Below are 13,672 nucleotides of genomic sequence, written 5' to 3'. Positions count from 1 at the left end.
CACCCAAGTGACTTAGGAGCTGGAGTCGCATTGAAAGTCAAGGAGCCTTGAGCTCCAAAGCGCTTAACTCCCTTTAGAAATGGTTCCCCCCAGTGCCCGGGTTGTAGCTCTTAGGTGCCAGCAGGAGGGATGGGTGGAGGAATTCAAGCCCCACAGAGCTCTGCCATGGTTTCTCGTCACGCCACCCACTGCCCTGTCTGCCCCCGCCCGTGAAGCCAGCCTCGATGTCCTGGTCTCTGCTTCCCACGCAACCGGCTCTGCACCTTTTTCTGCTTGAAGCCTCATGGAAGTGAGGGGCACACAGCATTCCCAGGAGCCCAGCTTGGGGGGTCTGTGCCCGCTGCCCACCAGGCAGCTCTGCCCAAGCACCCCAGCACCCCCCGATACTCCCGGCTTGCCCCTCTCGCTGCTTCCACCCCCACATCTCTGCCAATGCACCTCTGCACCATTGCCTGTATGAGCCCTAGGCCAACCCATCCCCTGCTCCCCGACCCTGCACCCTTCCATGCTCCCAGGGTTTGTTGGCTCTAACTGGGAGACCCCAGCTCGGAGGAGCTGTGGCTGCCGAGCGAAGAGGGACTAGTCGGGAGGAAAGGGGATGCCAGGCTCTCCGGGAATTCCCGACTCATCGCGGCTGGGTTACGATAAACAACAGCAATCAGCTGAAGCCCAGACCCGGCCACGCTGGCGGGAGGAGCCCCAGAGCAGGGCAAAGGGAAAACTGCTGTGCCCAGGCCGGCAGCCCCCGTGCAGCGAAGGCGGGGAAGTGGCAGGTGCAGGCTCAGATCACGACTCACCCTTGGGGGAATTCACGTGGGATATTTCCCTGCCGAGGCGCTGAGCTCCGGGGGAGGAACGTGGGAGGAGGGAGAACGAAGCTTAGCAGGGGACAGGAAGCTGGCAGGGAGCACCGAGGGCAGAGTGGGGCTGGAAGCTGCTGGATTTATTTGGTTATTGATTTGTTTACGGAAGCCCAAGTAACCGCGTCGGCCAACGACACGGACCCCCACTGGGGCTCACCTGCCTCTGCTCCACCAGAGCTTTCCTCCTCCTCCAGGCAGCCTTCTTCCCCCGGCCAGCCCTCCCGAGCGCCCGCCTTTCCCGTCACAGCGCGGCTTCTCCACCCTGGCCCTCGCTCCCTCCTGGCACGGCCCCCCTGGGCCTCCCCCAGTCCTGCTCCGCCTTCACAATGACGTCCTGCACCGCCTTCTCCACCTGGCTGCACAGCGCTTCGGCCAGCTCCACCCGATCGGCCGCCGCCACCTCCTGTGCAGCCTTTGCTAGGATACCCCGCAGAGCCACTTCCACCTGGGCATGCACGGCCCTCGTCAGCTGGCTTAGTACGGGGAGCCTCTGGGCCTGCTTAGCCCTCTCCAGATCCTGCATGGCCAGCACCAGGATAGTGTGCACAGCCGCAGCCACTTGCTCATACACCTGCTTCAGGACGGGCCCGGACACCGCCTGGGCTTGGGCCGGCTCGCGTGCATCCTTCAGCCAGTTCTTTCCCTGGGCCTGCAAAGCCTTCAGCTGGGCTTCTGCAGTGCTGGCTTGGAGCTGCGCAAACCGGGCCTGGAGCCGGGCCACGTGCACGAGGATCTGCGGAAGATGGAAGAGGGTCTGCGTGGTGTTCGCCGGGGCCTGCAGAAACCTGGCGGGGGCCCACGCCGCGGCCTTCACCTGGGTGTCAGTCAGCACAGCTTCCCACGCTGCCTGCACCTCGTCCCAGTCAGCCCTCACCTCTTCCCAACCCGCCTGCAGCTCAGCTTGTCGCTGCACCTCGGCCTGAATATGGTCCAGGCGATCGCCGATGCTCTGGTCCCCGGGGGCTCTGATCTGGCCGAAGGGAACCTTTCGCCACCCCGGCAGAGAGAATAGAATGAAAACGGAGGGGTGAGGCTCCTTAACTCTGTCCCTCTCCTCAAGCCCCCTTTCCTTCCTCTGGCTTAGCACCATCTGTTCGAGTCTGGGGGCACCCCCCACGCCCTCTCCAGGAGCAGACGGAGAATGAACCACCCAGGGTTTTATTGCCCGTGCCTGGGAATTACGCAGAGGGGGTTGGTCTGCATTGGGAGGGTCACTGTGTTACGCACAATCGGAGGGGCGCAGTTAGCCAACAGTGCAGACAGGAGCAAGTGTGGGGTCAGCGCTGCTGGCAGGAGGGTGGACATGCCGGCAATGCTGAACGTTAGGCCTTGTCCACGCTGCCAGGTGAGCCACTGCCAGCAAACTTGGCCCAACACTCCCTTGGAATGCAACAGAGACTCACGTGGCAGCAAGCCCACAAGGAGGGGGGGGTCCGTCCGTCCCAGGTCTGAGAGCCAGGCAGGGAGGAAACTCCAGGAATTCCAGACTCAGCGCATCTGGTTTTAAAAAGCAACTAAACTGGCATTAAAAAAAGAGCCTCGGCTCAGCCCCCGGCCCCGGCGGTAGCCAGGGTGGCGGGAGGTGCCCCAGAGTGGGGCAAGGGGAAAGCCGCTGTGCCCAGGACGGCAGCCCCCCCACAGCAAAGTTAGGGCCAGGAGATGCTGCAGGGCAGGGGAGGCCTCGAGAGCTGGGTTTTTACAGAACATGGCTTGTGAAGCTTGAAATGGGAGTTGCTCCTTGAGCTCAGCGAGTGCAGTGCTGAGACCAGGAGAAAGGAGGAAAGAGTCGATGAACAAGCACTAGACTAGACAGCCGGCCTGGAGAGTCGGTGGCGATGCCTGTCCGAACAGCTTGTTTATTTGTAAGGAGTCCAAGCAGCAGGTCATATTATCTCCCGGTCCCTGCTAGCCCTTCCTGTGCACCTGGCCGCGCCTTCTCTAATAGTGTCTAGCATGACAACGCTCCCACCACCCTTTCTTTTCCGTCCTGGGCAGCCAGCTGGACTTTCTGGTCTTCCAGCCCAGCTTTCTGGTCTTCTAGCCAATCTTCTTGGTCCTCAGGGCCCAGGGAGGCTTTGCCTCCCCACCAGCCATCCCCCGAACCTCCAGCTGCTCCTGTGGGGCCTGCAGCTGGTCCCACAGGGGGTCTTCCACAGGCGTGGCCTGGTCCTGCTGGAGCTCACCTGCGTCGTCGTGCACAGGCCTCACCCCATTGCCCTGGAGCTTGTATGTGGTTTTGGCCACTTGGCTGGGCCCAAGGCCACCCCGGTTTTGCTTCTCCCTTGCGGCCTTCACCTCCGGGTCCTGTGCGGGACTCACCTCGCTCAGGACAGCCACCAGCTCGGCCTGCGCGGCTGCCAACTCAACCTGAGCCTGCTCGTGGCTGGCTCTCAGCCTGGCCCTGGCCACGTGGAGCTGGCCCTGATCGCAGCCCAGCCTCGCCACGATGCTCTGCTCCATGGGGGCGCTGATCCACCCCTAGGAAACAGAACAGAGACTGAGCGGGGAGGCCCCTGGATCATCCACTCTGCCCCACTGGTACATGGCCCACCTCCCCTTGCCTGCCCCTGAACGCCGAGGGGTAGGTCAAACCCACCAGCTCTCTAAAGGCCTAAGAGCCCTGGGGGAAGCGTTCCTAGGCTGATGAGACGGAGCTGCCTTCAGGCCTAACTGAGAACCTTTCCCTGGCTGTCGGGTTGGAATCCAGACAGGCAGGTCCCCGCTGGGAAGGAGCAGATGCTGGCAGCGTGAGATTCCCTGCCAGGCAGGGTGGGGACAGGGTGTTCCAAGTCCCTACACACCATCATGGGCAGAGCTCAGCCCCTGGTGGGAGTGCGTGCGGGGATGGCTGCGAGCGAGAGCTTGGGGGGGAGGGGGTGGCCAGCCTGCAAGAAGCTGGTGGGTTGGGGTCAGGGGACCTGCCGTACACAAGCCTTCCTCCTCCACAGAGGGGTCCCAGTAGGACCAGGGGGCCCGTTCCTGGCTCCAGGTGCAGGTGCTGGCAGGGCATTTGCCCCTCGGTGACTGGCTGATGCGTTTATGTGGGTTCTGGGGCAGACGCTCCCTGGGCAGGAAGACTGGCACCTGGTTGCATTTCGCCAGCCTCTGCCCTTCGAGCCAGCTGGGCTTCGTGCTCCTGCGTCGGCATCTCCCTGGGGCAGCGCGGACAGGACCGAGCGGCCCTTAAACCGTCCGCCCCCAACTCTAGCCAGGTGCGACCGGCCAGAGCCACGTCCGCCTCGGGGGCTCCTTCTGCCCCTCCCCTCCCCTCCCCCATGCAGGCTGGAGGGGAGTGTGTGGCTTTGGCCTCTGTCTGGGGAAATGGCAGCAGCTGGGTCTTACCACCACGTGTCCCCCCTCCCAGGGGCAGTGATGGCAGCTAGTTGTGGGGCAATCCAGTCCCTATAACATCCGCCCTTCCCCAGTCTCTGGGAGCAGCTTCCTTCCCCTCCCGGTGCAGCCAGTGGCTCCCAGCTGCCCGCTCTTCTAGAACCAGGTCCCTGTGACATCAGCGCCAGGCTGCTTGGGGCCTCGTAACCCCGGCCAACGGGTGAAGGGTCCTGCGGGCACAGCGATGGGCTGCCTCCGCCCAGCGCTCGCCTAGTGGTTAGAGTGGGGGACCCGCTCAGGACGCCTGGGTTCTACTGCAGCTCCGTCACTGACCCGCATGGGCATATTCCCCTCTGTGCCCGGCTCAGTGGAGCCAGCGAAGCGCCCCAGGCGCAGCCCGTGTTTGGCGGCGGGAAAGCGGTGTGATTCAGGCATTGCCTTCTGTCCCCGTAAGGCTGCAGTGGATGGGTTGAGCGCACGGGTTGAGTCCGCAGCCTCCAATTCACTGCTGCCGCGGCCCAGTACTCCAGTAAGTCAGGGCCCTTCCACCAGTCGGCAAACTCCCCTTTCTGTGCCCGGGCTGATCAGCAGTTCGCTCCAGCCCTCGCCCTCCATCTCAGCTTCTCTGCTCCTAACCTTGCCCCCTTCCCTTCCCTGTCCCCGCGCCCTTCACTTTCCTTGCCGTTTCGCCAGCCTCTCCCACCTACACCCACCCCCAAAACTCATGGCACTACCGCGTGCCTGGCTGCCATCGCACGGGTCACTCTGCCGGTGTGAGATCCCCCTCCCCGCCCGGGGGCTGGGATCGGCCGCTCGTGAAGGCAGGGGCTGGCTAGTGCATGGCACAAACAGGGTCCCACACGGCGGGCTGGGCGGGCGTGTCTGTAGGCACCGCTGCAATAAACAGGTGGAATATTTTCTTAAATCAACGCAACTAGCTGGCCGGTGCGCTCACTGCGCTTATCCACTTACCTTGGCTGCCACGCTGGCCCCGGCCCTGTTCCACCCTCGTCTGCTCTGCCTGCGATCGGGAGCGTGGTGCTGGCTGGGCGAGTTGCAGCGCGGGGGAGTTTGCTGGTTGTGTTTATCTCACATGCCTGGGATGCTGGGTGGGCATCGCGCTGCTAGCCCATGCTGCTGCTGCCTTCACGGCTATTGCTGCTCCAGCAAGCTTGGCCGATGCTAGCTCAGGCTGCTAGCCCTGCTCCAAGTGCCGTGGGCCGAGCTCACAAGCCCCCTCCTGGATCGTCCTCAGTCTCCACACCCCCGCTGGGACGCCCGCCCCTCCACCCTGCCCTGGGGGTACAATGGCAGCAGGTGGGGGCAGGGCACTCTTGAAAGCCTGGCCTGCCGTGTAAGGCCCACCCCCCGCTCTGCGACCCTGGCGCTGTGCCGGCAGCTCCGCTGGGATGGGAGCCGCACACACAGCCCTGCTGGCATCCTGAGCCCTCGCCCCAGGCAGCCTGGCCGGCCCTGCCGCCCTGGGCCCGAACTGGGCTCCCGGCCCACCCAGCCACAGACAGGAAGTGTCGCCGCCTCCTGCCCGGGTCTGGCGATGGCCTTTCTGGTTAAGACTGCGATTAAGTCAAATTACTTGTCCCCCTCCACTCACCCCAGCAAAGGCCCAAGCGTGCCCCCCCCGGGGGGGTTATCACAGTGTAAGGGAGACGGCTTTAGCACCATGCCCTTCACTCCGCTGTTGTACCCATACCACGGAGCAGAACATGGCGGCAGGTTTAGCTTTTGGCCCTATAGCGGGGGGTGGGGGGAAGGAGAGGGGTGTCCTGGTCTGGTTTTGGGCCCATCTGCTGCCTCAGTTTCCCCCCAGTCAATTCACTGGCTCCCCTCCCACTGCGGCCCTCCAGCTCTCAGCATTGTTAGGGCACGGAGCCTGCCGGCAAAGGCCTTGGCGTTAGTACTGAGTACGGTGACCAAGGTCCGGATTTTCTAGGGACAGTCCCGATTTTTGAGTCTTTTTCTTACATAGGCTCCTATTAACCCCCACCCCCTGTCCCGATTTTTCACATTTGCTGTCTGGTCACCCTAGTACTGAGTCCAAAGGCCAGTCGTCTCCTCCCCGGGCACAGCCCCCCCCTCATTTAATGGCCACGTCACCCCTTCTCCTGGGCTTGGCTTTCAGCACTTCTAGGCCCCAGCCCGGCCTTTCCCCAGTGATGGGGTGGCTGCCCCACCTGTGGGGGAACCTGCACCCATCTTCTCCTACCTGCGTCCAGCCCTGGGACCGGCTGGCCCGTGACCCAACCGGCCCTGACTTTCCTTCCGAGGGGGCTCGTCCCATGGCCTGGTCCCCCACTCTTTAACAGCGCCCCCATGCCCACATCCAGGCGCCCTCCCCCTGGCTGCCCCGGGCTCTCCCAACAGGCCTGGCTCCTGATCTCCGGTGCCCTCAGCCATGACCCTGGTACCCATTCCCTCCACCTGGGGCTGTGGCTAAACCTGGTACAGGTGAGGCTAAGCCCCCCACCCCCTTAAAGGGGCAGCGCGCCCTGTGAGAGCCCCTAACCAGCAGCACCTCCTGGGAGCAGGCGCCGTTCCCGGGGCAGGCTGCGGCGGTGGGCAGAAGTGAGTCCATGCAGAGTGGGCTGCTCCCGAGCAGGGAAGGACAGACACGGGATCACCCCATGGACCTTTGCACCTCCCTCTGGGGCTGAGCCCCTTAGCTCCCCTGCCTCTGCCCCGCTCCTTGATTAGTGCTCCATTACCATGCAAATGCAAACCCCCTCTCTGGTGCCCTGCAGGGGCACAGAATTCCTCTCCCTCCCCCCCGCCTTTGCCACGCAGCCTCCCTCCCTTGGCCTGTGTGTGTGGGAAGGGAGGTGCATGGCGGTGCCCTGCTCTCTACCACAAAAGCCTGTTCAGAGAGCGAGCGAGTGCTGGCTAATCAGCCCCGCGGTGATTCACCGTGTGTCACAGCTGCTCTCCAGAGGCCTGTTGCAATGGCCCTTGTGAGCAGGCCCACGCAGTGGGCTGAGGACTCGGCTGGATCCTTTGGGTTAGATGGTCAAAAGCACGCAGCTCCCACTTCAGCACCTGCCAGGCGGAGCTCAGCTGGAAAACTGGCCCTGAGTTGTGTGCCAGCTCGCTGAGATCCCAGCCCACGGCTCCCTCTAGCGGGCCCAGGTCTGCAGCACCCTGGGTCTATCCAGCGGTTCTCCAACTTTTTGTAACACCGTGACCCCTGAGAGGGGCAATCCCCCCTTTGGGGACCCCTCTAACCCCTCACTACAGTGGCACCTCTTTACAGCTCCGGCAGAGGGCTGCACTAATGCAGTGGCCCCAGGGGGATTCAAACCTGCGCCCCCGGGGTTCCAAGACCACTGCTCTCACCCCTGAGCTATGGCGCCAAACCTCCCCAGCACAGGGAGGAGGTTGGTGAAGGCTGAGGCGCCAGCATCGTTCTCCCTGCTTTGGAGCTGAGCAGATGTGCTAGGTTTGCATGGCCCCTGTCTCCATCCATCGTCTCCGTTCAGCTCCCTTGCACCGGCCTGTTCCCTGTCCCCCCCTAGAATCCCTGTCTCCGCAGCCTCACCAGCGAGAAGCGCTGTCCGTTTCTCTCTCAGCCTCCAGCCGTCTGAGCTGCACACGGAGCGGTGTTTGCCCTCGCCTGTCACGCGCCCTTCGTGGGAGGCTGTGCCCAAATGGCTCCCTTCGGCCAGCGAGCAAGGCTGGAGCACGTGTCTGGGGGTCACCCCTGCCCCATTCCTTGCAGGGCCTTTCATCCGCCCAGGCACTGGGGCTTGCAGCACCGACTCCAAGACAGCCCAGGGGCTCCAGGGCCGAGCCCGCCTCCTGGAAGAGGACAGGCTGTGGGGGTGGCCAGCCGTCCCTTCCCCGGGCTGCTGCAGCACAGCACAGAGGTACAGCTAAGGTCACTTGTGCTGCCCTCCCTAAAGCAGCCCCACTGCGGCCTGAGCCCCGCCACAGGCACCATCCTGCAGCGCCTGCCTGGATGGGATAAGAAAACGCGCCCCAGCTACAAACGCCAGCGTGCCCCAAGCCCCCACTGGCATGACCTAACTGCCACCCGGTGGCCAGAAGCATGAACTGCTACCGGGCACAATGGCTTGAGCTGGCACATCCCTGGCCGTGGTGATAGCAGAGACCACTTGTGGAAGGGACGTTCTAGCAAGGGCGGCTTCTGGCCCAGTCCTGGCAGGCTCAGCGGGGACGCGAGCTGCTTTGGAAGGGGTGGCGTCCAGCCCAGCAATCCCTCGCCCAATAAAAGACGCCCTGATGGTGGAGAGTGCTGCAAAAGGGATCCCGGGCCAGAGAAAGCAGGCTGCGGCTGCTCTCTGGCGATGCCGGTACCCCCTAGAGCCGGCTGGAGGAGGAGGGGAGACCCCAGCTAGGCTCAGAGTATGCTTTGCCCGCCCGGCTTTGGGGCTCTGCCCGCCCGGCTTTGGAGCTCTGCCGGCACATTTTGAGGATGCTAAGGGCCTTCCCATTTAGCACCTGGCCCAGCCACGCTACCCTGGCCAGTTTCCAGTGAGTATCGCGGTCTGGTTCCCCCAACCCCTCCGCAGCCAGCCCTAGGGGGCAGTGCGTACAATTGCCCCTGCCAGCAGCTCTCCCTGTTACTGCTAAACCAGCAGCTGTGATCAGACGCCTTTCAAAGGGATCGAAACCATCGGGCCTCCTTCTTCAACTGCGGGAAGGCTGGGGATGGGGGTGCTTTCTGCCCTCCCGCCCCCCTTACGTTGCAGCCCCTTCCCTCCCCAGCTGCAGACACTCACTGGGGCTCTGACGCTCCCCCCTCCTCCATCCTGGCAGAGTCCTGGGCCAAGTGCTGTGGGGTAACCAGCACCTCTCACGCTGAGGTCACATGGCTGAAGAGTTAGTGTCACGGGACCAACGCGGTATCCGTGCAAAGAGCAGGCCTGTTCGACAGCCCCCGGCTGGGTTTGAGGGCAGCCTTGCTCCAGGTATGGAGACCACCCGTAGGCACGTCTACAGGCCTGTGTGACAGCTGCCCACTTGGCCAACACACCGGGGGCTTCCCCAGCTAAAAACACAAGAGCCAGGCCCTGGCCCGACCTCTATCGCTGTGGCTCAGGCAGCAAAGGATTCCGGCAACGCGCACGGCCCAGGAGCATGCTGTGCGAGCCCCTCTGGACACACACGGGGGGACACAGCTTCATTAGACAGATTTATTTATGTACATGCTTATACACACACGTGTAGGCTTCAGTCTCATCTTCAGTGCTGTCTTGTTTCTTGTTCCAGTCCCCGTCGGTTTCACTCCCCCGCCCCGCCCCGGCACAGGCTCGATGGGGGATGGGAGGGGGCACACACGACGCAGGGAGCTCTGGAGAAAAGACCCAGAGGGTGGCTCCAAAGAAGAATGGGGCCTGGGCCTCGGGGGGGGAGGGGTCTGTGAGCCTTGCCCGGGCCCCCAGAAAGGAGAATCCAGGCATCACTGCTATGGCTGTGCTGTGCAGGGGGCAGCCCCTTACAGAAGGGAGGGAGTCTGCAGACAGGTGGGGACGGGGGATATTTGCCCAGACTCCTGGTCTCTCCTGCTAGCTCTGAGAAACCAACCTAGCGCCCTCACCAGCCTGCCCTCGCCCCAGCAAGAGCGAAGAGCCACCAATACCTCCAGCCCCATCCTAGGGCACAGCGCTGCCCGGGCCCAGCTTCCACCAACTCCACTGGGGCCGCACCGCGAAAGGGGACGTGCCCTAGAACTGCCCCCGTGCCCAGGGGCACAGCCCGGGTCCCGAGGCTGCACCGACTGGGTGAGCAACTGGGCACCGGTAGAGGCATTCAGGTGGATGCAGAAGAAGTTGGCACCCAGGGGTGCCCAGTGCTGGGCTAAGGGTGCCAGGCAGCCTCCCTGAGCTGCCTATGCCAGTGCAAGGCTCTCAGCCAGCGGCCAAGGGGTTGGCCAAGGGGAGAATGAGGCTGGTGCTCCCCTAAAGGATTTCTGGGCCCCAGGGACACAAGCTGGCGAAGGGTTTTCTGCTCAAGCCCCTTCGGCCTGTGCTGCCAACACCCCCTGCTATTCCAACAGGCTGTTTACGAGCCGGCCTGGCCCAGGGGGGCTCAGCGCAGGGCTGGGAGTCAGGGGAGCTGGGCTCTCTACCAACTTCCTGCATGACCTGGGCAGAGGAGCCGTGCCTCAGTTTCCCCACCTCCAAACCAAAGTGCCAAAGCGCCTGTCGGAGGCTGATTGTGAGAGGCTGGAGCGAGGCCTGGGAGAGGGAAGGAGAGAATCGAATTTCTGCAAATTTGCCCCCAAACCTAGAAAAATCGCCTCGACCAGCGCTGGGGAGCAGGGAGGCAGCCCATGCTGCAGAACCAGCACCGAGTCAGAACGAGACCCCTGCAGTGGGCAGGTGTGTCGGGGAGAAGGTGGGCGAGGGGGGGCTGCCTTTAGACATACACAACCCAGAATGCGGTAGCAGGGAACACTCCCTCCCTCCAGCTTGTGTAACATACAGGGGGGCAGCATGTAGCCATGGGCATGGGTCCAGCGCAGGCTGGGTGTGTCCCTCTCTCGGCCTCAGTGGACACTTTCAGAAGAGCCGCCCCCCCGCCCCCCGTTCCAGCCTCCCGCAGGGCCCTGGCTTGGGGCGAGTCCCGCTTTCGAATCCGTCGCCGGGCCGGAGCCAGCGCCGCGGGGCGTGAGCTGGGGTGGGGCAGGGTCACTTGACGTGCTCGGCGGCGTGGGAGGAGCAGTAATACTTCTTGTGGGCGATGAAGGTGGACAGGCTGCTGAACTTGATGTTGCAGAGGCGACAGTATCTGTGGTTGCCGTTGGGGACGGGGCTGAGCAGGGCCTTGCTGGGCGCCGTCTGCACGCTCTTGTCCGTGTAGCCGGGCGTGAGCCCAGGCTCCCTCAGAGCCTCAGGCACCGGTGACACGTTCAAAGGGGCGGCGGGCGAGACGGGCAGGCTGGGCCGGGGGGAGCCTGCGGGCAGGGGGCTGCCGTTGGAGGCCGAGGAAGCGGCGGGCTCCTTGCCGTTGAAGCTGTCCTTGCGGAGCCTGGCGAGGGGCTGGGGTGGGGAGGCCGCGGGCAGGGGAGGCAGGCTGCTCTCCGGAGCGCAGCCGGCCGGTGTCCTGGCGGCAGCTTGGAGCACGGCCTCTGGCAGTCCGGGGCCGGCTCCGAGGAGCCCGTGGGCGTTACGGAAGTGCTCGAGCAGGTCTCCCTTGACGGCCCCATTGAGTGGGCAGTAGGGGCAGCCGGCCAGCGGGACCTTGGCCCCCAGGAGGGGGAGGGCTTTGGGGCTGGTGTAGCGCTGCAGGGAGTCCACGCCGGAGGCACAGGGGTACGTGGCTGGCAGGGCCAGGGGTTTGGCCACCAGGGCCCCGGGGCTCGCCGACAGCACCGCCTTCTCCACCTTGACCCGCACCCCGTCGGGCTCCTCGCCCGGCACGTCCGGGCTCTCAGGGGCACCACTGCCCCGGCCTTTCGAGGGGGGGGGCGCGGGCCCCTTGATCTGGTGCAGCTGCTGCAGGGTGCCGGCCTGGAGGGGCACGGCGGGGCAGTAGTACTTCTTGTGGGCCAGGTAGCTGTCCAGGCTGTTGAAGCTGATGCGGCAGGCCGTGCACTCGTGGTAGTCCGCCAGGGGCGGCAGTGAGGCGGGCAGCACCTCGCCCTGCAGCCGGGGCTTCTTGCTCAAGTCAATGGGGCCGTCGGCATCGGGGCTGGAGCTGGGGGAGGGGGCGGTGCTATGGACCTTAGCCACAGAGATGAGAGCCGACAGCATGGGAGGGACCTCGGGTCGGGTGCCCCCTGCCAGCGGGTCTGCGGCGCCGGCCAGGCCCCCTGCCAGCTGCTCAACCAGGTGGTGGGCCGGTCCCAGGGCAGGGCTGGCGGCGCCGTGGATTTCGTAGAGCTTGCGGCGCTTGCGGGTGCGGACGGGCTGGTGCAGGAAGGGCACCTTGGGGGCGTTGGGCCGGCGCAGGGGCGGGTCGTGGCGCGAGGCGCAGTAGAAGCGCTTGTGCACCATGTAGGTCTCGTGGCGGCTGAAGCGGATGTTGCACGCCTCGCACACCGTCTTGCTGGGGTCGTCGTCCGCGTCATCCACCGAGCTGCTGGGGCTCTGGCTGTCCTCGCTGGCCCGGCCGGCCCCATCCGCCTCGGGGGAGCCTGCCTTGGCACCGCCCTCCTCCACCTTGATCTCCGGCTTGGCCTCTGCGGCAGGGGCAGGCGGGCTGGCGTCCCTCTCAGCCTCCCCTTCCTGCGAGGGCGGCCCCTGGCCTTCGACGGCCGCGGGCGGCTGGGGTGAGAGCAGAGCCCCGGGCGTGGCCGGGCCCTTGGGGGTGGCGGGCGGGGCTTTGGCCTTGCGGGCGCCGGGCGGGCTGTCCTCGGCCAGGTGGCGGCTGGAGCAGTAGAGGCGCTTGTGCACGTAGTAGTTGTTGATGTTGTTGAAGGTGATCTCGCACTCGAAGCAGGTGGCGCCCTTGGGCACCGGGGTGCTGGGGTAGAGGGCCGGGGGCACCGTGCCGTGCCCCTGCTTGAGCCGGCTGTGCACCAGTTCGGACATCTTGGCCAGGATCTCGGAGGCCTGGGGCACGACCGTGGCCTCGTGGCCGAACACGTACTGGGGCAGGAAGACGGTGCCGCCGGCTGTGCCCACCCCCGGCTCGCTGGGCACCGGGCTAGACCCCGGCGTGGGGCTGGCGATCTCCGACTTCACCTTCACCGAGTGCAGGCTGCGCGGGGACGAGGCCCTAGAGGAGGCTTCCGGCTCCGACCTGGGGCTGGCAGCCGGCTCTGCCGGGGGGGTGCCTTTGGCCACCTCACCCTCCCCTCCGGGGCTGTCCGTGGGCTCCTCCTTGATCCTGAGGGGTGGTGCCACCTCACCTGAGGAAGACGAGGCTGAGGGGCAGCCTTCTGCCTGGGGGGGCCTGGCCTCGCCGTTCTCCACCTCGTCCGCCAGGGACGGCTTCACCGCCTGGGGGTTGGCAGGGGACTCCGGCTGTGCCAGGGCCGATGTGGGCTCTGCCCCTCCGAAGACAGCGGGCGGCGGGCCATGCAGTACCACGTGCTGCCGGAGGCTGGCCAGGCTGTCGGCCACGGAGCCGCAGAGGCTGCACTTCAGGATGGGGGTCCCGCTCGGCTGGCTCGTACCTGTCAGCGGGGAGGGAATGGGGGGATCAGTGTGTGACTCCTGTGAACTGTGGGGGCTGAACAGGCCCCGTGCCCCACCCAAGCCCCCTCAGTGGGCAGGAACCACAGGCCCAGCCCATGTGGCAGTGTTTCTTAGGGCCGGGAGATTCTCCTCCCTCACCCCTTTCCCTCCCACCCTGCTGGATCCCATCTGGAGCGAGTGCAGGGCGCTCAGTGACCCAACCCCACTGGCCGGGGGCCTGGAGTGGACAGTGCTGCCTGGCGAGGGGCACAAGCTGGGGGCCTACAGGACATGCCTCTCTGGATGGCAAACGTCTGCCCTGCCCCAGGGCCAACTCTGCCCCAGGGTGCCAGAGTTCCCATGGGCCTGGGGGGCAGGGCA

At 65.0% G+C, this 13,672-nt stretch overlaps 2 protein-coding genes across 7 annotated transcripts in view; both read right to left on the bottom strand.

Annotated features, from left to right (window-relative positions):
• Nucleotides 1-928: 928 nt before the first annotated feature.
• On the bottom strand, nt 929-4,344 carry LOC123349488. Of its 2 annotated transcripts, XM_044987642.1 has the most exons (4): nt 4,206-4,344; nt 3,184-3,341; nt 1,738-1,861; nt 929-1,596 (listed from the first exon to the last, which is right to left on the bottom strand). In XM_044987642.1, exons 2-4 carry the CDS (start codon nt 3,321-3,323, stop codon nt 1,105-1,107), a joined length of 756 nt encoding a protein of 251 aa, XP_044843577.1. In that variant the 5' UTR covers nt 3,324-3,341; nt 4,206-4,344; the 3' UTR covers nt 929-1,104. The 2 variants fall into 2 exon arrangements, with proteins under 2 accessions (XP_044843577.1, XP_044843576.1); XM_044987641.1 differs by having other exon boundaries at nt 932-1,861.
• A 5,018-nt stretch (nt 4,345-9,362) lies between these two features.
• Nucleotides 9,363-13,672, bottom strand: part of ZFPM1 (zinc finger protein, FOG family member 1) — a 125,374-nt gene continuing 121,064 nt past the window's right edge. For all 5 annotated transcript variants that reach the window (XM_044987140.1, XM_044987142.1, XM_044987141.1 and 2 more), the window contains one exon: nt 9,363-13,290. In XM_044987140.1, coding sequence (XP_044843075.1) covers nt 10,859-13,290 — 2,432 coding nt within the window. In that variant the 3' untranslated portion in view covers nt 9,363-10,858. The remainder of the gene's footprint in view (nt 13,291-13,672) is intronic.

This window comes from Mauremys mutica, chromosome 14, assembly GCF_020497125.1.
Source record: "Mauremys mutica isolate MM-2020 ecotype Southern chromosome 14, ASM2049712v1, whole genome shotgun sequence".
NCBI classification, from domain to species: Eukaryota; Metazoa; Chordata; order Testudines; family Geoemydidae; genus Mauremys; species Mauremys mutica.
The sequence above is the reverse complement of the archived record's forward strand: the minus strand, read 5'-3'. Positions and strand labels throughout refer to the sequence as shown.

What these genes read in the sequence shown, in the direction of transcription:
- LOC123349488 (XM_044987641.1), bottom strand. Translation starts at nt 3,323, where the DNA reads ATGGAGCAGAGCATCGTGGCGAGGCTGGGCTGCGATCAGGGCCAGCTC. An exon ending in CTGGTGGCTGTCCTGAGCGA is followed by an intron (nt 1,862 to 3,183) that starts GGTGAGTCCCGC and finishes ATTCTCTCTGCC; the next exon opens with GGGGTGGCGAAAGGTTCCCT.